This window comes from Zalophus californianus, chromosome 4 (assembly GCF_009762305.2).
Source record: "Zalophus californianus isolate mZalCal1 chromosome 4, mZalCal1.pri.v2, whole genome shotgun sequence".
In the NCBI taxonomy this organism is placed as follows: Eukaryota; Metazoa; Chordata; class Mammalia; order Carnivora; family Otariidae; genus Zalophus; species Zalophus californianus.
Genome location: NC_045598.1, coordinates 96,013,034 through 96,032,776, shown reverse-complemented (window position 1 = coordinate 96,032,776; position 19,743 = coordinate 96,013,034). Strand labels below are relative to the sequence as shown.

The 19,743-nt window shown below is 47.7% G+C and overlaps 2 protein-coding genes across 7 annotated transcripts in view; both read right to left on the bottom strand.

The window, feature by feature from the left end:
• Nucleotides 1-3,354: 3,354 nt before the first annotated feature.
• OLFML3 (olfactomedin like 3) lies at nucleotides 3,355-6,420 on the bottom strand. The gene is made up of 3 exons (XM_027613598.1): nucleotides 5,952-6,420; nucleotides 4,989-5,274; nucleotides 3,355-4,660 (listed from the first exon to the last, which is right to left on the bottom strand). The coding sequence occupies exons 1-3, from the start codon at nucleotides 6,063-6,065 to the stop codon at nucleotides 3,840-3,842; spliced, it is 1,221 nt and encodes a 406-aa protein (XP_027469399.1). The 5' UTR covers nucleotides 6,066-6,420; the 3' UTR covers nucleotides 3,355-3,839.
• A 1,380-nt stretch (nucleotides 6,421-7,800) lies between these two features.
• Nucleotides 7,801-19,743, bottom strand: part of HIPK1 (homeodomain interacting protein kinase 1) — a 49,362-nt gene continuing 37,419 nt past the window's right edge. For 5 of the 6 annotated variants that reach the window (XM_027606249.2, XM_027606241.2, XM_027606232.2 and 2 more), the window contains 6 exons: nucleotides 18,795-18,937; nucleotides 18,201-18,383; nucleotides 17,493-17,699; nucleotides 15,775-16,016; nucleotides 13,769-13,899; nucleotides 7,801-12,645 (listed from right to left, as the gene is read on the bottom strand). In XM_027606249.2, coding sequence (XP_027462050.1) covers nucleotides 12,157-12,645; nucleotides 13,769-13,899; nucleotides 15,775-16,016; nucleotides 17,493-17,699; nucleotides 18,201-18,383; nucleotides 18,795-18,937 — 1,395 coding nt within the window. In that variant the 3' untranslated portion in view covers nucleotides 7,801-12,156. The remainder of the gene's footprint in view (nucleotides 12,646-13,768; nucleotides 13,900-15,774; nucleotides 16,017-17,492; nucleotides 17,700-18,200; nucleotides 18,384-18,794; nucleotides 18,938-19,743) is intronic. The other variant, XM_027606225.2, reaches the window with a different exon arrangement.

Below are 19,743 nucleotides of genomic sequence, written 5' to 3'. Positions count from 1 at the left end.
CCTCTTGCAGGGCCTCAGCCTCTGTCCACCCACCTCAACCTTTCCCCTCTGCAGGCTGGCTCTCGCTGCCTCTCTGAAGCAGGGCAAAAGATGCTTCCAAATACTTTCTCACATCTCACATTTCTGATCTGCAATTCTAAATCCCCCGGAAAGAGAATGCGATTTGTTCCCCTTGGGCCACACAGCCAAGGCCAGGGAGTGTGGGTGTCCATTCTCAGAGAAGGTGGAGCTTGGGCGGTGGGGCAGACCCCAGGGGTCATGCCGGAGGGCTCTGGAGAGGTGTCCAACTCTAGATATTGTCAGAACCCATGTTCTGGAGAGACAGTGCTGAGAGGTCTGCCCTTTAAAGTAATACATTGGCCTCCACATTTATAATTCTTCTGTGGCGTTATTAAATCCATAAATAAAGATGTAATCTTTTAAGCTCTGCATTGTGAGAGCAAAAGTTAAAGAGCAGGCAGAGGAGAGCTTATCGGCCTCGGTGGTGGCTGGTGGCAGGGGTAGAAGAGGACAGAGCGTCCAGGATGCTGGGGCCAAGGAGCCAGGAGAGACTGCAGCTGCTGACAGGGGCTAAGGGTGGAGGGACCCCCCCCCAAAACACACACAGCAGAACTCTTGCACTGGAGACCACACTGCCCTGCCCAGGCAGCCACAGGGAGGCTGGACAGCAGGTCCTACAGAGAGCCATCTCCGGAGGCTGGGACAAATACCACAACAGCTCTCAAAATGAGCGCAGTTTGACCTAAACATGTAGAGAAATGGGAGCAGAGGTAGGGAGGATCGCAGGAGCCTCAGGGAAGGAAGGGGCTCGTACACTAGGAAGGGGACTGAGCCTGGAGGAGGAGGAGGAAGAGGAGGAGGAGGAGGAGGAGGAGGAGGAGGAGGAGGAGGAAAAGGGCTTTGCTTCCTGCTTAGCCGGGAGCCCTGTCCCAGAGGAAGCCGTGACAGCTGAATCAACAACTTCATCCATCCATCACTGCCCTTCCCTCCCCGCCATCCGGGGCTCAGACAGCATTGGCTCAGGCTCCTTGATGAAAATGGCAAGATGAATACGTGGTTTCTCCACGGGCAGTCGCAAAGACCAGCCCCAGGGAGGAGAACATAGTGAGAACAAAGAGGAGAGCTTGGGAGTTAGGGAGGGAGACTGGGCGCTGGAGTAGGGAGAAGGGGACCCCTCTCCATCGGGCCTTGTGATGGAGAGGCAACGTCTGGACCACTGATCTGGCAGCTTAGCATTGTTGGGCCAGGGACTGGGGGCAGATGGGGGGCTTCTCTTTGGGCGTTTAGCCCCCTCTCCCCCATGAGAGGCTCTGCCTTCCACTGCCTTTTGTTCAACCCAAAGCAGAGGTCACAACCTGTCTCTGCCAAGTGATGGGTTATAGAGGGTCTGAGAAGGGGCTCTGAGGCTGGTTTCGGATGAGAGGATTCAGCTACCGAGGCACTCTCCTTGAGCAGCAGAAAATTTAGTTTAATGAATTTGGACAGTTCACTGGATCTGCCCACACAGTTCCACTCACCTTCCAAAACGCTTCCAAAATAGCACACTAGCTATTGTACGGGAGCCAAAAAGAAAAAAAGCAAAAAGTCATAAATGACAAGGCCCCAGAGATTTCTGCCCTTTCAGAAAAGTCTGAGTGAACTTTTCCAAAGAAAACGAAGAAGAAGAAGAAGAAGAAAAGAAGAAGGAGCAGGAGCAGGAGCAGGAGCAGGAGCAGGAGAAGGAGAAGGAGAAGAAGAAGAAGAAGGGCTGTTTTTGTCTTTCTCATTGAGGATTGAGGCAAATTCTCATAGGCCCTCCGTTTCAGAGCCAGTCCCTCATGAGGGTCATCCAGAACCCATCCCTGGTGTCTGCTGCCATATTGACATAACGCCACAGACCCGGCCCCAGCCTCTTGGCAGCTTATAAGCAATCACACTGTGAAAGTGGGTCCCACTTGCAAGGAGACCCCCCCCACATGCACACAGGCGCACACACGCAGCGACAGTTCCACGCGGCCAGGGGCCACCGGCCGGGACCCCTCTCCAGGCCCTCCCGGGAGAGCTCCCTCCCTCCTCCACACCCCTCCCGTGCACCACCTGCCTGCGGGAGCCAGATGTTCCGTGGGCAGCCCCCTCTGTGGGTGTGACAGGCAGTGATTATGGTTGCCAGCCCCACATTAGGAGAGAGTTGAATGGGAGAGAGCCCCCACCCGCCCCAGGCTCCCTACAATAGCGCCTTTGTGAGGTGCTTCAGTGTCTCTCTTTTCCCTGTCCTCACCAATCTGTCAGGGGCAGCTCTGCCTGGGGAGAGAAGAAAAGACAAAAGGAGCATCACAGGGCACCCCCCCCCCCCCCCCGGCCGATCCACCCTAACCTGGGGGTGGGGGCGGTGTCCTTTAGGGAAAAGATGTGTTCCTTTCTCCTCCCCACACTGAGGTCAATAACCACGAGGACCCTCGGGCTGCCTGACGTCTACTTTCCCAGAAGGGCAGCGGGTCTTGTTCCTGAGTGCAGAATGGGGGTATGCAGCGGGGGTGGGGCCTGGCACAGAGCTCAGCACATTCCGAGGGACGGGGTGGGGGTGGGGGTCCAAAAGCCAGGGTTTTCCTCTCCCTGGTCCCTCTCCCTTCCCCGGATGGCCTCCTGGAATTCCGAGCCAGAGGCCAGGGCAGGACAGGGTTAAGTTTCCAGGACTCCTGGCCAGACTTCAGCCAGGTTCCAGGACTGTGGTGGGGGTGCCCGGAGGGATGTGTTGGGAAACTGGTAGAGCTCCCATCTGGGGCACGGTCACAGCCCCTCCTCCTCGCTCAAACCGCAGACGCCGTGGCAGCAAGAAAATCAGCGCGGTTCAGAGCAAGCTCGATTGTGTAACCGTGTAACGGGGCCCCGCGGGCTGCCCCAAGCCGGAGAGGGCAGTGGGGGCTGGGGCCGGGGCCGAGTCCACCTCAGAAGTGACACCGGAAGTCCTTTCCCAAAACACATTTGGGGCTCTGGTCTTCACACTGGCGCTCCGGTGCGACTCGGATTCATTTTCTGGTTCAAACCCTCTGCGAACTGGAATTGGAAACTCTGCCCCTGGGCCCCAGGCTGGCAGCCAGGGGCGCGGGGCCAAGGGCGGTTCTGGGAGGGCCACCCCAGATGAGAGGCGGCTGTGGAGGGAAGCCCCTCGGCCAGCCCCCTAAAGGGGCGGGATTGTGTGCTTCCCCAGGCGCCCCATGGTAAAACCTGTAACTAGAGAAGTCCCCTCTCTCTCAGCAGGAGAGCCCAGCCAAGTCCCCAATGTGGCTTAAGGAGTGGCAATGGGGTGGAGGAGGAAAATGGAGGGTCACGGGGAGAAATCTGATCTGAGGGCCACCCCAAACAAACACAGGCGAGGAGCATGGATTTTCCTTTTAATGCAAAATGTTGCAATAATACAAAATGATGTGGAGAAAGCCCTGTTCCCCGGGGCACTAAAGGGAGAAGGGAGACAGCCAGAGTGGAAAGTCTCCTTCTCCTAGAACCCTCTCCCCTCACCGGACTCACACTGAGGCAAGAAATATTCTGTTGCCCATTTGCTGGGGTTGCCCCCATACGAGGGTCCAGAGCTCTGGGTCTGCATGGTCTTTGGCCTGAAATTCATTGCCATGGGGCAGGAGGGCACTGGCCACTTAGGGCTGTCTGTGTTTCATCTCTAAAAGGGTCTCTGAAGATCTAAGGTCCCACAGGAAACGGAGGGGCCATGAGAATTTGGCTTCCGTTGGCTGCAGATACAGGCCCCGAAGCACAAGTTGCCCACATCTGGACAACAAGGAGCAGGAAGCGTTGTGCAGACAGAAATGTGTAGAGGTGAGAGAGATTCACCAACCAGGGCTAGGTCCTCAGACTTCTTCCTCTTTCTTTCTCATCTCCAGCTTATAGACAATCTGGTAGCCGTCATCCCAGGCATAGAGCTGACGCTCTCGGGGGTTATAGCGGAGGCTGGCATGGGCCCCATACCGGCGGGGGAAATACGGGAGGGCCGCCCTCTCGGGGGTCAGGGTGCCACTGGCATCAAAGGAGCATTGGATGCGGGCGCGGCTGGCAGGGCGGGTGTTATAGACAACGTACAGGGTCCCGCAGATGACAAAGGCCGCCTCAGCATTCTCTCTGGGACATGGTGTGTCCCACTGCTGCTCGGTGTCCAGGGTCTGGGGGTCTAACTTGGCCAGACATAAGTGCCTGTCATCCTCCCGAGTGGCATAGACAGCCCAAAGGCCCTCCTCATCAGCCGCCAGGTCGATGTATGTGTCTGCTGTCAGCCCGTATGGGGGGATCAAACCCTCCGCCGGGAATACTGAGCTGTCCACCACGGTCCGGTTTGCCAGGTGGAATTTGATGAGCTGCAAGGTGTTCTCCAGCTCCCCTCCCCCTCCGGGTCCTCCAGGAGGCCTCCGGGCGTAATAAAGAAAGCCACCGTACACCAGCTGCCCCGTGCCTACCCAGGGGAAGGGCACCCGGACCCGGGAAGCTTTCCGGGCAGCCATGGCCAGGGTGAAGTCCCGCAGCCTTGGGAAGACAAAGGCTGTGTCATTCTGTGTCCCATCTAATACGTAGATCTTCTCTGTTGGCCCCATTGGATCCTTGGTCCACAGACCAGCTGGGCCACCGAACCGCTTCAGGATCTTCATTGATCTCACCTGAGAGATTGTGTAGCCACAGTCTGGTGGGGAGGGAGAAAAGCACAGGACAAGGCAATACGGGCAAGAGTTAGATGCCCGCGGCGGGAAACCCCCAGGGTGGGCCATCTGGAGGGCAGTGGGCATCTGCCAGTGGACGCCTCCACTCTTAAGGAGGATAGGGAAAAAGGTGCCACAGAGGCCTGGGTCCCCAGAAACACTCACAATGGCCCTGTCATTATAGAGATTCCCCTAAAGCGGATTCCAGGAGATCGCGCCAAAGTGGCCTCCGGGACAAGGAGAAAAATGGGAAAGAACCAAGGCAGAATACAGGTCCTGAGAGTGTCAGGGCTCTGCTTTTGGACCACTTACCTGTCAGCATATCGTACTTCTCATTTCTTCTGCCCTTGCCTTTGATCCCAGGGCCTCCGGTCACCTTCTCATCAACCTCCACACAGGGTAGAGCTGGGTTCTGGGTCTCCAGATAGTCAACTTCCCGCTCCAGACGGTCCACTCTGCCCGAGATGGTGTCGGCCTCGGTTCTGAGTGCCTCGCGCTCCTTCTCGGCCACCTCCAGCAGCGGCAGCATCTTGTTCTTGAAGTCCCTCAGCTCAGCGGCATGCCGGCTACTTTGGTCCTGGCACTGGGCCAGCCGTTCCTGCAGGGATGGGGGCCAGGAGAGGGGCTGAAGCGTTACAACTCCCAGGCAGGGAGAGGCCCAGCCAGGGTGTGAGGAACGGGAAAGAGCACAAACTAGCCAGGCATCAACTCCCCTTCAACCCCCACGGAAAGGAAACCAGATGTTCGGAGATGCTAAATGTGCAAAAAGCCCGGCTCAGATCACCTAGGCCTCTACCCCCACTTCATGTCCTCTGAGTCGCCGGGGCGGCCTAAGTGCATGAGGGCAGTAAGGGTCTCTGCTCCACTGTATACTTCTCCTCTTGGGAATGAACAGATTTCAACTCGGGAATGGCACAGACTTCAAACTGTTAAAAAGACAGAAAGCTGCAGATTCTCTCGGAACTTCCAACTCTCACAGAATCATCAGCTCACCCTGAGATGCTTTCTTGCCATGCTAGCTCTCATGTCCACTGTCCCCTTATTCCATGCCGTCTCAGGGTAAAACACAAAGGCCTGTTTGCTTTGGAATGGCTCTGTGGCCGTGGGGAGAGGAGGGCTTGCGATTGTAAGGATACTCTTCTTAAAAGATAGAGTTTTCTGTTGGTGCTCACAGAGCCCCATCGTGTCATGTCCCCAGATCCCTGACACACTGGGTGAATCAACAGGAGATGTGGAGTCCTTCCCGCCTGGCCCGGGGGGAAAAAAGTCACTCACCTCTAAGGCAGCTAGTCGGCGTTCCATGTACTCCACAAGGTGGTGCTGCTGTCCCTGAAGGGGTCGCAGCCATGACAAAAGGAACAAGGTAAGGAGAGGCGTGCAGGGCCCCATGGCCGCGGGAGAAAGGGGGCCGGAGTAGGAGCGTGCAGTCCTGTGCCTTTTCCACTCAAGCCCGCCGCTTCGCTTTGGAGGCAGGGTGGGGGCGGTGCCTTCTCTCTTTCTGGATCTCGGGACTCTCTCACTACTCTGGAATGCTTTCACGGTCTCTTTACAGCCCCCACCCCCTCCTTTCCGCCTGGATTGATCAAACACAGATGGCCCTATGGCAGAGCAGCCAGAAGAAGCCTTAACCACCTCCCGCCTAGGCTGTAGGCTCCCGGGGAGAGGGGAAGGAGATGAAACCCCAGGGCAGAGGCCTTCTGGGCAGTCACCCAGAAAAAGGAGCTCGCAGCGGGAGGCAGGGGCCCCGGAGTACACTCAGCAAACTCTATTCCTGTTTTAGGAGAATGCATGCTTCCTTCCAGTGCTGGCTTCTTCAGACACATCCATCATTAATCTTTTCCTTCCCCAGCAATAGTAGCATGAATTGTTTTCTGCCTTGTTCAGTGGAAGCTGGAAGCAGGGGAGATGAGGTTTGAGGGGAAGGGGTGGGAGAAAAGATCACAGTGGTCAAGTCTGCACTACCTTCTTCTATAGCTCATTGGCGCCATCTTGTGATAAGCACCTGGTGTCATCTCAGGATTCACAGGGAAACCAAGGCTTAGACCTCATGTCCTGTGGAAAATTTCCACAAAGCAAGCCAAGCAGATTGAATTTACCAGGGGTTTTCATCATCAAAACACAGATTTCCCCACAGACTACCCAACTACTTAAGGGGCTATCCCAATCTCTCTCTGATTTAGCCTAAGGAAGAGAATATAACTGAGATTTAAAAACAAACAAAAATAGCAAAAAAACCCAGATCATTGACAAGTTAAATTCATTCTTGATTACCTGGAAGTGAGACTGATAGCAGAGCCTTTCTATTTGCCTTTCTCTTACCTGAACGCTTCTAGGTATATTCTCTTACCAAACCTGGGGAACATTCAGTAAGTTCACCCTCATTTATTTAGGAAAAAAAGAATCTGAAAAATATATGTGCTGCAGTCTAAATCAAATAAATGTGTTCTGACTTCCCCACCAATGGGAGAGAAGAGCCTATTGATCATTTCTAGGTTATGGTCCAAAACGGTGTTTCTAAATGCGTCTCATTTCTATACCCCAACCACGACTGCAGAACCCCACAATGAATTAATGGCCACTGTAGGGTAGATGTGGCCTGAAACACATGTGTCAAAAGAAGCCAAACGAATATATAGCATTTATTCAGGGACCTGCAGTGATCGATTAGACAAATCTCTAATTCTTCATCAGGAGAAATTTTCTTCACTTCAGAATCAAGAGAACTCTAATCAGAGTCCTTCTCCAAAAGGACTGTGCTTCAAACAATGCAGCTTGAAAGGAGGGGAAAATAGCATCTGCTGTGGTGATTCTGATTTTCATTATGATACTTCAGATGGTTGTTGGAACATGCTAGGAAACAAAGTTTAGTTATCCTGGGTCAGAAGCTGTGCCTCTTTCAAAGGGCCAGGACCAGATGAGATCTTCAGTTAGGGCCCGAACACTCCTTTCCTGGGAAGTGTTTTCTACCAACCCTGTTTCATTTCCATTGTGGAGATTTGTATGAAAGATGGATTTGCCTCTAACCCACCACTGGTGTTCAGATGCGATGTATTTAGCCACTCCAAAGATGCCATTTGTTGATCCCCTTTGTAAACCTCTAACAGAAGTCAAAGACAGCCACATGAATCAGAAAATTTACCCATTTTATTGATGCATTGCAATTGCTCTACATTTTACCATATTATGTAGAAAATACTGAAAATACAAGCTACTTTGTAAAACCAAAGACGAACATTGAATCCAAAGATAAACTATGTTTTACACAATGGACCCTTTTCCCGTAGTTAGTATTAAATTTTAAATATCTATTTCTTTTGTTAAAATGATTATTTTACATACTCCCTAAGTACATCTGCATTACAAACATAGCTCAATTAATTCTCAGAAACTGTTTCTAGAGGCTTGTTGTAAAAGGAAGCGCACAACCAGAAAAGGGAGAAAGCAAAAAAAGTTTAAATCGCACACAATAACTAGCATATCAAATACATTTAATAAAGTTGGAATTCCATTGCAATATCAAGGATTCAAAGCAGAAATACTAACATTACATATAATGTACATATAATGTACTGCTACATGTAGTGAGATTATTTTTCAAGCTGAATCAAAACCACACATTATATAAAGTTTAGCAACAAACAACCATGTAGACATGCTGCACCATCCGTTTAAAAAAATAAACAACAACAAAAAAAACAGGAAGCAGGCTTGGGCCATTCCTGTCACTGAGAGGCAATTTCATTTCCTATCCTAAAACCAACCAACCTAACCAGTGGGTTTTTGCATAATAATGCTGAATAAAACACACATTACTGTGCTTGCCTGGCTAAGGGCAGTCAAGCTGAGCCCCTCTAGTGGAGGACGATGGATGGCCAGAACTGTTTGAAATGGGAGTTCTTATTCCTGGGGCTGGTATCTGCGCTGAGCACTGACAGCAGTATCCCTCTCCTGGGAGCTATTAAAACTCTGGAGTGATCAAGTGTCCCAATGAGCCCAGAGTGGCTGTACTTAAACCTTCTCCACTTTCTCTCTCACCCTGAAGGGGAGAAGCTGGAAATGCAAGTTCTGAAAGGACGTAAAGCCTTAAGCTGGTCTGAGGTTAGGCCGCCGCTCACTGAATTCGCAGGGCTTCCCCCCATCCTGTCAGGGCTGGCAATGTTAAGCCCCAGGGACAGAATCTAAAGCCACATTGAGCACATACACATTGAGCGGACACAGATGGATTTTTATCTTGGTAAATTTGAAATGCCAATTTGCAGACTAAGGCTGAAAATTTCTAAAACTCTTCAAGCCATACACTGCTAGTAAGGATGTTTCAGGTAACAATACACACTCTTGGTATTGTCTTTTCCCCATGAAGTTACAAGACTCGCATCTTAAGTGGTTATCTACTTATTGGACAGGGAGGCAGGAGGGGAGTGTTTTGTATTGTTTTTCCTGCATCTCGTTTGTTACAAAAACAACAAATCTTACCCCTTGTAGAGGAAAGATAAGGAACAAAAAAATGTTTCTACTAGAAACTAGGTCTGCCTTTGAACAAGAAAATCAAAATATGCTTGGCAAAAAAGGGAAACACAACGATCACACGCGCTGACCAGAAAACTGTGTAACACTAGTGACGGAAACCATACAAACTGCTTGGGTATCCTTACCAATACAGCGGTGCAAACCGAACTCAGGAGAGTGACCACAGGAAAAAAAAAAGAAAAAAAGAAAAAGCAGAAAACACCACCATGTTCCTGGTAGGCTGTACTGACTGACTGTACTACCTGCCCCATCGTGGAAGCCCTTACTCTTTACAATGAAGAAACTCCAAATACCTTGACAGCTCCTCGGTGTCCAACCCGGTACAGAGCTTGCTGACCAGGCTCCATGAAATCTCCCATCTCCATCCTGCACCTCCTTGACGCCATCTCTACAAAGAACCAGTCCTAGACTTAGCCCTCAAGTACATAATTTTCAATTCAGATGGAACACTTCTATATCTTAGAGTTAACCTTCTTCCCCCAAATCTTTTATGGGCAGGAACATCCCCATCCCCAGTACCCTCCACTTGACCCAGATCCATGCAGGAGCTGAGAGTACAAGGACAATTTCACAGCCCCAAGAATATTCAAGTTGTTAAAAAGAAACCTCAAAAGCCTGATGACTCAACAGGCTTTGGTTCCTTTTTAATATTCTTCACCGGCTCAGAAACCTTCCTGTGAGTTCCCTGTCACCAGCGGCATCACAAAACTCCTCCTCATAGTACGGGGACATGGTAAGCAATACAATAGGCTCTTTGGTATAAACAGATCTGTTATATGTTTTTTTCAACAAGCAAATATTTTACTAGGAATGGCAACTATTTGCAGGAAGGACTGCCACATGGGAAAAGGAAAAGAAAAATTTCATTCTAAAAGTGATTGCACATACTTTAAAGAAAAAGAAAACCACCACATATTTCATGTTGGCTTGACTCCTCTCACCTGCTTCCCAAACTCTCACAGAAGCAAGGTAGCAATGCGCCGTGAGAGAGCCACATGGGGAAAATGCTTCTGTGAGAACTAGGCTGAGATTCTGGGTTGGAAAGGGGTAGACGTGGTGCTAAAGGAGAAAAGCTGCTGTTTTTCAATGAAGGCAGGGAAACTGACAACAATGCATTTACACGACACAGCTACTAATCCTGTTCTGATAAATCCCAGTGAACAGCTTAGGGTCCACAAGGGCTTGCTGGTCCATCCTAAGGCAAGCTCACTGTAAACTCTATGAACCACTACATCATCATATAAGGCACTACAATAAGGGAAGGAGGAGACAGGGAAGAAGAGACACACACTGAACAACTCCTCACCAGACACACCTGTGCAAACAATTCCAAGGGTCTCCTCTCCTTGCAGGCAATGCCCCTGCTCATTCAACACTACAGTAATATGCTCTAATATAATTGCAATTAGTTCACATACATTCCAACAAGTATCAGTTCATTTTGGTTTAAATACAATGGAGACATCCATTCCATCTCCGGGGTAACACTGGAGGATCAGATACACACTAAATACACAATTCAAGTGTAATCACTACACATTTGATTACAAATAACATTTTGGGTTAGCAGGAAAAATTGCTTGTTATATTTTTCTAATCAATATGTACATATTTAATTATGCAAAATATTAAAACACCACCATTACAAAACTTCTAAAATATTTTTAAATTCAGTAATAAATTTTTAAAATATTTTTTGCAATTCCTACATGCACTTATTGTATAAGTCTTAATAAGAGAGCATTCAATTTGCTGCTGGCATACAAAGGAAGCTACTTTAAAGTATAAAAGCTATACACAACGTTCTTATCTGGTTTCAGATTCTTTAGCTTTCTCCCCAAATAAATCACATAGAACAGAAGGGAGAGATGAGGCAAAGAGAGAGAGAGGTGTATTACTGAAAATTCATATTAATCTTTAGGCAAAGCTCACCAATGCCAACAACCTTTAGGCAAAGCTCATCAATACCAGTATCGCATAATACAGAGAGATTTTGCATATAATAAGACAACCACCACCATACAATAATAACCACCTTAATGGCTTTTCCAATAATAAAATTTAAGCTGAATCAGAGAAAGAGAGAAAGACTTTTAAAAAATAACTTAAGAAGAATGCACGGTACTTCATTTAAAAAGAGTAATACCTAGTGCTTTCACGGTAGGTATGGATTCTCTCACACTAAGTTACCAGCAAATGGTGAGCTGCCTTTTTAACACTACTTTACAATAAACACAGGAGCAACTGAGAGAATCCCAAGAGTAACACAGAGCAGTATATTACCAGTTTTGCAAAAATAACAATTGCCCAGTAAGTATAACGTGACACGAAAACAAAACTAAAACACTGTAAGTCTAATGTCCCATAAGAAAGGTAAAATTTTGAGAGGAGAAATGCCTGATAGTCAGATACAGACTTGTGTAAGCTGCTCTTAAAATAGGCCATTAACTCTTGGTTTTCAAACAAGCAAAAAGTGGTGATTTTTCTTTTCTCACTTATTACCGGATTTCAAATCCTTCTATCAGCATTTTTCCTCTGACCAGCAATTACAATAAAACAAAGTTAAATAAAGAGGGGCTTCACTTGGTTTTTTTAAAAACATTTATAGAAATCAAGTCAGAGAGAAAATATTTTTCAAAGGGTAACTTCAGAACGATCTCTCTTCCTTGGTAACTGCAGAAGATAGGCATCTGAACTCTTTCAAATAGCAAAAATGCTGTCACAAAAATAAAGAATTAAAAAATAGGGCAGACTTTGGGAGACTACAACAATGCAGTCAACACTAAGACAGGTTCCCCAGAGAAAAACCTTCTGCTTCAGTGGGCCCCTGCAGAACAAGTTGCTGGCTAAGGAGTTTCAAGAGGGGCTTAAGGGAGGAGCTCGTCATAGCCCGTTATTAAGAACTCAGGGCCAGGAACAGGCAGCCATGACCCCTCCTCCCTCTGCTCACCAACTACAAATAGGAATACTGGCTGATCTTGGTAGGACTCAGTGGGTATCCAGTGTAAATTGTTGAGCCTCGGGAAGACCCAATGTAGGACTGGGTGGCAAACTGGTGTTGGTACTGAGCAGGGGCCACACTGGCAGAAGTGAGAAGGCTGGGCCCAACACTGACAGGGACCTGGTGCACCAGAGTGCTAGGGTGGGTGGTATAGGCTGCAGCATGCCTTGAGGAGCCCTGGGGGGAGAAGAGATGAGCAATGGAGCTGGTGGAGCCCAATGCAGCAGCAGAGGTGGGGGCAGCATACGTATACAGGTGAGGCTGGCTCGGCAGGTGAGCAGGGGCTGGGGCCAGGTGTGGGTGCCCCGTCGAGTGTAGTGGGCTGCCATGCTGGAAGGCGTAGGGGGCTTGGGAGAGCGGGGCCACAAACGCCTGCTGCCTGCGGGGGGCAGGGTTGCTGCTTCTCTCCTGCGAGGTTGGAGCTGACGATGACTGCTGGTTCTGGAAGGAGGAAGAAGGGAGTGAGGAACCTTGAGGTCGTCCTGGTTCGGGGCACCAAAGACCAAGTGGAGAGTTGAGGTTCTAACCTGTACTGTTCCTGGGCTGCCATAGCACAGAAATCTCCCAGACTGGCAATGCCGTCAGAAGTCAGCCTCCATCCCTCCACCTCTTGGCAGAACAGATCCTAACCCGGCCCAGATAGCAGCAGTTTGCTTTTAAGTATGACAGGGGCAAGGGGGAGGGGAGAATCAAGAGTTCACAGGGTTACCCACTCCTGCAAGTTAGTAACTGTTGACTCAAACTCACCCTATTCTGGCGCCAGGGAATTTGAATTTTTCCTAACCTTTCTTTCTTGCCATTGTTTTCTTTTGTTCTCCTCTAAGTTCTTCATATCCCTCTTGACTTGTGGAGCCTCAAACACATGCACTAACTCGAACTGACATTTGCACTTGCCTGTGCTGTCTCTCTCTCTCTCTCTCACACACACACACACACACACTCACTCACACACTCAGTTACACCCTCATATTTACACTTTCTTAATACCGGTAGACATCATACAAGTAGCAGAATTTCAGCCGAAGAAAGAGTGAATAGTGCCCCTTTTACAGACAGAACAGTGTCCCTCCCCACCCCAACAGATCACACAGTGGTGGGCGGGGGGGAACTCAGGCGCAAGCCAGCACACAGGACTCGAACCAGCTGATGAAGTGGCCACAAAGCTTTGCACTGTCTCTTGCCCTCAAGTAATCGGTGTGAGGCTCGCTACTTATGACCTGGGAGGTGAAGCAAGAGGATCCGGTAGCAAAGCATGTGGTGATACAGAAGCAGGTATGGACTAAAGCACCCGAGGCTCTCTCTAAATTCCAGACATTTCTCTAATCTTCCAGGAAAGACTAGGGAGGTCTGAAGGAAAACCTGGAATGGGCACCCTCAACACACTTACAGAAGGAATAAAGGGACACAGGACGTGCAGGGATGACGCAGGCCATAGAACACCAAACGGTCTGACACAAAAGGGGCTTCATTTGGCTTTATTCAGCAGTCCAGCCAGAAGCGGGGCTCTCCAGAGAGTGACAACAGGGAGGGCCCCAAACAGAAGGCAGCAGCGCCTGGCGCTTACCTGGCTAAGGTTGAGTGGCTGTGCTGCGCTGGTCCCCCCGCGTGGAGCTCGACACCCTGTGGGGGTGATACAGCATCCAGATGACTGCCCACTCACGGAGGCCACTGGCTTGGTCTTACTGCTCAGGAGACCTAAAAAAGGGTCAGACCGTAGTCAGTTATGAGTGGCCTCAGCTAAAGCTCAGATGGCATCATATTCATCAGTCCACATCTGTATGAGGTTTGCAAGAGTTAAGGTTTCATGTCTATCTTAGTTCCTCAATTACATTTACACCAGAGGAACAAAAACTGTACAACCCACTTCTTTTGTCTTGCTACAAAGCTCCATAAAGGATCTTCGAAAGATTCACTTCAGTAAATCTTATCCAGTCTCTTGTATGTGCAAGGCACTACTGGAAATACAAACACCAGTGGGACACAGTCCCTACCCCCAAGGGGCCTAGAGTTTTATGTAGGAAGGGGTTAAACAAGTATAAAAATGACAATGGGAAGCTGAGTAAGATGTTGGTAATACTGAGGACATTTAGGTGTCAAAGGAGCTTCAAAAGAAGGCACGACTAGATCCTGCTGGGCACTCACGATCTTCAAATTCTAAGAAACTGCAGAGCAGTTGGATATAAGCAAGATCAATTTCCAAGGTTCGCTTCCTCTGTGGTCCTACTAGGAAAACGGAAGCATTTATTCAATGATTTGTGGAGTAGCCTCTATTCTTTGGACCCAACAATGGACAGAGCTCCTAATGACGCTCTTCAGGAGCCTGGCATCAGGAAGTTCTGCCTTGTCTGCAATGGGACAGCTGCCCAGTTCTGAGGGGGAGAACCGCACTGAAGCTTAACACGATATCTGAAATCAGAGCCCTGTTCATGTCTCCGGCAGTAACATAATTCATAGTAGAACACTACTTTATGTCAGTACAGCACAGACGGCTACACTACACCAAAATTTCATGCTCCCCCTACTCTGGTGTACAGAGTTGCCACTGGAAAACAGCTGCCTAGACAAGGACTCCACTTCTTGGGCCCCCGAGCCTCTAGGTGGGGCCATGGGATTAGTCTGCACTGTTTCCAGGGCTTGGGAGGTAAAGAAATCTGTGTCCCTCCTCCAAACTCTTTCTTCTTTTCATTGGAGGCTGAGGATCCCTGGGCTCTGATCCCTGCCTCACTGCAGGCCCACCAACCAGGAGCACTAGCACTGGGAAGTCATGTGAGTAAGAAGCAAACTTTTTTTTTTTTAAAGATTTTATTTATTTATTTGACAGAGAGAGAGAGACAGCGAGAGCAGGAACACAAGCAGGGGGAGTGGGAGAGGGAGAAGCAGGCTTCCCGTGGAGCAGGGAGACCGATGTGGGACTCGATCCCAGGACCCTGGGATCATGACCTGAGCCGAAGGCAGACGCTTAATGACTGAGCCACCCAGGCGCCCGAAGCAAACTTCTAGTATGTCAAGCCAGGGAGGTCTGTGGCTTGTTACTGCAGCTAGCATTACCTGATAACTGAACTGGGGAGCCTAAGCCCAGCATCTAACAGCAAAAAAGATGGAGGTATCTAAGTTGATGATAAAACCACAAAAGTATTACTGCTATGACACTGGGTAAGAAAATATCTAAGTACATACTGTTTTCAAAAACAAAAACAAAAAAGTTTGCAGTCATTTTTAATAGTATTAGTTCCTGTTCACTCTGGATTGTCAAATTTGAATCACTTGTGCCAAAAAAAATTTGCCTGCTAATTCTCCCTGCGGTACAACAGCTCTTGTCTGTCTTCTCCCATCAAAACTGAGTACATTTCTGAGACTACAAATTCACGTCTACGTTAATCCAAACAAAATAAACATAGTAAGATACACTGATTGCCAAAAATGATTTCACATCACAAGGAATTGATTTCTGAATTAAGTAACTGGTCGCTACCATCACTACCATATAATCTACCTAAGCAGATTATAGTGACACATTAAGGACACACACACAGCAACGAAGAATTCACGTGCGGCTGTGAAGATGCTCACCTGAGGTTGGGGCTGCTACAGTGCAGTCGCCAAGCTGAGTTTTCAGTGGAGGCACGATGATGGTGCGGGTGCCAGCGCCATCCCCCACGACTCTGCCGGGCCCCTCCACAAGGGGTCCACTATTGCCCCGGAGAGCACCCAGGGTATCAGTGGAATACGGGCTGCTCAAGGAAGAGTCAGAGTCTGGAGAGTCGTTGACAGTGACATAACTGATGACGTTAGACCTCGCCTTCAGGCCCGAGCTGAGGAGAAGAAAATACATGAAAATTCAACCCCCTTTTAGCAATGTTTCTTTGATGATCTCTGGTCTCCCATGATGACAAGGATGACGACGGCGACAGAATAATACTAGCGGCGGCGGACTTCTCAGTGCTTATTATGCATCAGGCACTATTCTTACACTACGCATAGGTCTCACCAAATCCTCACAACACTTCTGTGAAGTAGGTACTATCACCCCCATTTTGTAGATGAGGAAGCTGAAGCACAGAGAGATTAAGACACTCAGCCAAGGTCACACAGGTGGTTAAGTGGTGAAGACAGGATTCAAGCCGGGACAGAATGCTGCCAGATACACAGCTCTAACAACTCTTCCACGTTGCCGCTCAGCCATTTCCACTCACGGTCATTTCAGTAGTATTCCCCGTATCATCCTGCTAGACTATATAAATGGTTCCTTAGTATGTCTAATCAAACTTCTCGCCATACTTTTTTTTTTTTTAAATGTTCCTTCACAAACGGAACTCCATCTTCCTAACTTTAATTTTTCCTGATTTTAAAAGAGACTTGGCTCCAGTCAAAGCAATCCTGCTGGTTATACAACTTTTGCCACTCCATGGTCACTTTTCCTCACTGGAAAGTTCACCTTTTCTCTTTCCCAAATCCATTCAGAAACCACTTGCAATACTTAGTTTCAAGTCTACATCCCATTTGTAAATACCATTTTGTAACTGTAAATATCATTTGTAAATAGCTCTTTTGAAGTACTTCATTCTAAATCTGCTCTTTCAGGTCATTAAACTTCATTTATATATAACTCTGCAAAGTCTTCTCAGCTACTGTCATATGTGAATCCTACCTCCTCAGGTAAATGTGGGGTTATTCCCTCTCCTTTATGCCTAGGACCAAAGGTCCAGGGAAGAATATAACACAGAACAATCAAAGCAATTAACTATGTTCCCACTAAGAGAGAGGTGTATGTAACAGTTCTTAAATGTATCCATTCTCTCTTGGTTAACTGCCCAGTTAAGAACTTGGATTAAGGTGCTGAAATAAGAGGAAATTATCTGGTATTTACATTCCTCAACTTTCAGACCATACTTAAAGTTGCACCTCTTCCAAAGAGGCTTCCTCCTATCTACTAACTTTTCCAATTAACTATTGTTTTTATGTGCTTCTGCTATGGCATCTATTTTCAGACTCTAAAGGTCCTTAAAGGCAGGGAATCATGTCTGTGGTATAATGTGCATTCCAAGCCAAAGCAGCTAAATATTAAGCAACTTAATATCCCCCTTCTAGGGAATGTATCTGAAAAGACTGATTTCATTGCTCAGTCATGGAAACTTGAGTGTTCTGACTCACGCATCCGAGGCCACGCTTCCAAAATACCATTTTTCAGTCCTTCCTTTCAGAGCCCAAACTGGACCACTTGCCTGAAACCAAGAGTCTAAGATGAAGGTTAGGAGCCACCGAGCCAAGGAGCCATCCACCTGTCTTACCTACTGGGCTTGTATTTGTTGTCCTCCTCCTCATCAGTGTCACTGCGGATGGTGATGACACTCACAGGAGGGCTGGGAGTATCTGGAATGATGATTGGCTGATGCTGATCTGGGACAGGGACTAGGGAATTATAAGAAGATGTGGTACGGAGAGGACTGCTCCCAACCAGAGAATAGACTTGAGAAGGCAGAACATCCAGAGAAGACCTGTAGAAAAAGGTCACAAAAAAGACCGTTCAGTCCTCGGTCCCCACAACTATCCATCTTTTCCCCCAGAACTCTTCCCAACTTGTTCTTTGATTCCTTTTTACCTAACCATTAAGTCAATACAACACTTAACTATAGAAGTTCCAATAAAAACTAAACGAACCGCTCTAACCAGGGTTTCCACCAGGGACAAGAACCCTAAAATACAACATAAATTTTATTTTTGTATGCCCTTTATTCCACGGTTAAATTTCCCTCCGTAATGGCGGCAGGAAAACAAACACATTGGCCTAAAGATGGCCGGGATTCAAAGTGGCAGCAGAGAGAAAGGATTTGCATAACCAGGACACACCTGGCATGCATGTCCAAGTGAAAAGGTTAGCTCAATTCGGCAGCTACTCGCTGCTTCACACCAAAAGGGTCTATACCACGGCACTTTAAATGCTAGCAACATCTCTGTCAAACTGGCAGCTTTAACTACCAGCTCTAACAGAGACTTACTTAGAAGAGACCGGAGCACACTGCTTATTCTTCTTTGAAGGGAGAGAACTGGATTGTTGTTGTCTGACAACATGGGCAACACCAACATTCAGGGGCTGAGCAGTGGCCAGTGTCACGTGGTTAGTCAGCAAGGAGGGCTGCTGCATGATAGTGCTGTACTGGTTGCCATGAGAGTGGGCGTTCCTGTACCAACAGAAAGACACAGAGAAGACTGAATGCCTAAACCGCTGGGAAATTAGGACCGAACAGGTATTAAAAGCAATTAAAACAACCAAACAGAGCTGCGTTTTATTTTTTAAGTTGGGCACCTGGATGACAAGGCTGTAAGTTTTCATTGCATGGTTTCTAATGCCTAAGCCTTTCTTTAAATCCCAAATAAATGATTCCTGATCTCAGAATCTATTGTTTCCCTATATTCCAAGTTTTCTCATTACTCCATCTCCTAGCCCGATCAGGGTTTTCTTAAAGAATCTGAAACACAGATACAGCTCCCCTTTCCTTTATATTCTTCCCAGTCTGACCAAACCATCAAGCACTCCTACCCTAGGGGATCTGCCCTTGCACATCTCCCAGAGAGGAACACAGGGTACTTGCCTCCAGTCTGTGAGCTGCTGGCCACTGCCCATGGCCTCTGGAATCACTGCTGTGGGCTGGACAGAGTTGTGCAGAGCTACCCCAGGCAACTGTTGCCAAGTTGAAGGGAGGAGAATTTGTTGGGTTCCTCCAGGCCAAGCCTGCTGTAAGGAAAACACACACAAAAAGGTCCAGACTTGACTCATTCTTGGCTTTTTCTTTTGTTTTTCAGATGAAAGAAAAATTCATATCTTAAAAGAAGTTGCTTGTAGATTGTTAACTTGCAGAGATCAAAAAGAAAAGTCAGAGGGGCTCAAAGTTACAAGTCTTATGAACAGGGAAAGAGAATATGCTGCTTTTTCTCGGCCACCTCTGTAACATGACCACCAGGGTATTAAAGAAAAGAAGATCCCTGTGGTTAAGAGTTTCTCTCTTATACTGCAGAGTCAAAGAGTCTGAAAAGTTCAGAGGTAAGCTCTGGTTAAATGATGGAGTATCATTTTTGCAACGATTCTAAAAATACACCTAGAAAGAGTGAAGACAGCTCCCTTGAGATTAAAAATAGGAATTTTAAAATTGAAGTGCCAATCAGTTAAGACATCAGGTCAATTCAACCCATAAAACAAAGGGGAGAATTGTGCCTTTTTAAAAGGGTAGAACTTGGAACATGGAGACAGATGTGGATGACCAAAGGCCAAAATCCTTTGGCAAACAAGCGTATGCCAGTAAGAGAAAGCTAACTTCATCATATACAGCCATATGATAGAATTAAATAAGGCAGTAAGTAAAATATTTCCAAAATAGATGCAGGGAGCACCATATTTTGTTTTTAATAGTTACCTAAAATATAATGTTTAACGTATCATTTATAGAAACATACTTCAACATAAAAACTAATCACTACGTTTCTAGTTTTTAACAAGCACTTGCAATAGACAGCAACAAATATGTTTTCTAACTTTTTACAGAA

Bases quoted from the DNA above. Each gene is read 5' to 3' on its own strand.
- OLFML3 (XM_027613598.1), bottom strand. From the start codon at position 6,065: ATGGGGCCCTGCACGCCTCTCCTTACCTTGTTCCTTTTGTCATGGCTG. The intron at 5,275-5,951 runs GTGAGTGACTTT...CCATCCCTGCAG, and splicing joins GCCGACTAGCTGCCTTAGAG to GAACGGCTGGCCCAGTGCCA. The intron at 4,661-4,988 runs GTAAGTGGTCCA...CCTCCCCACCAG, and splicing joins GAAGTACGATATGCTGACAG to ACTGTGGCTACACAATCTCT.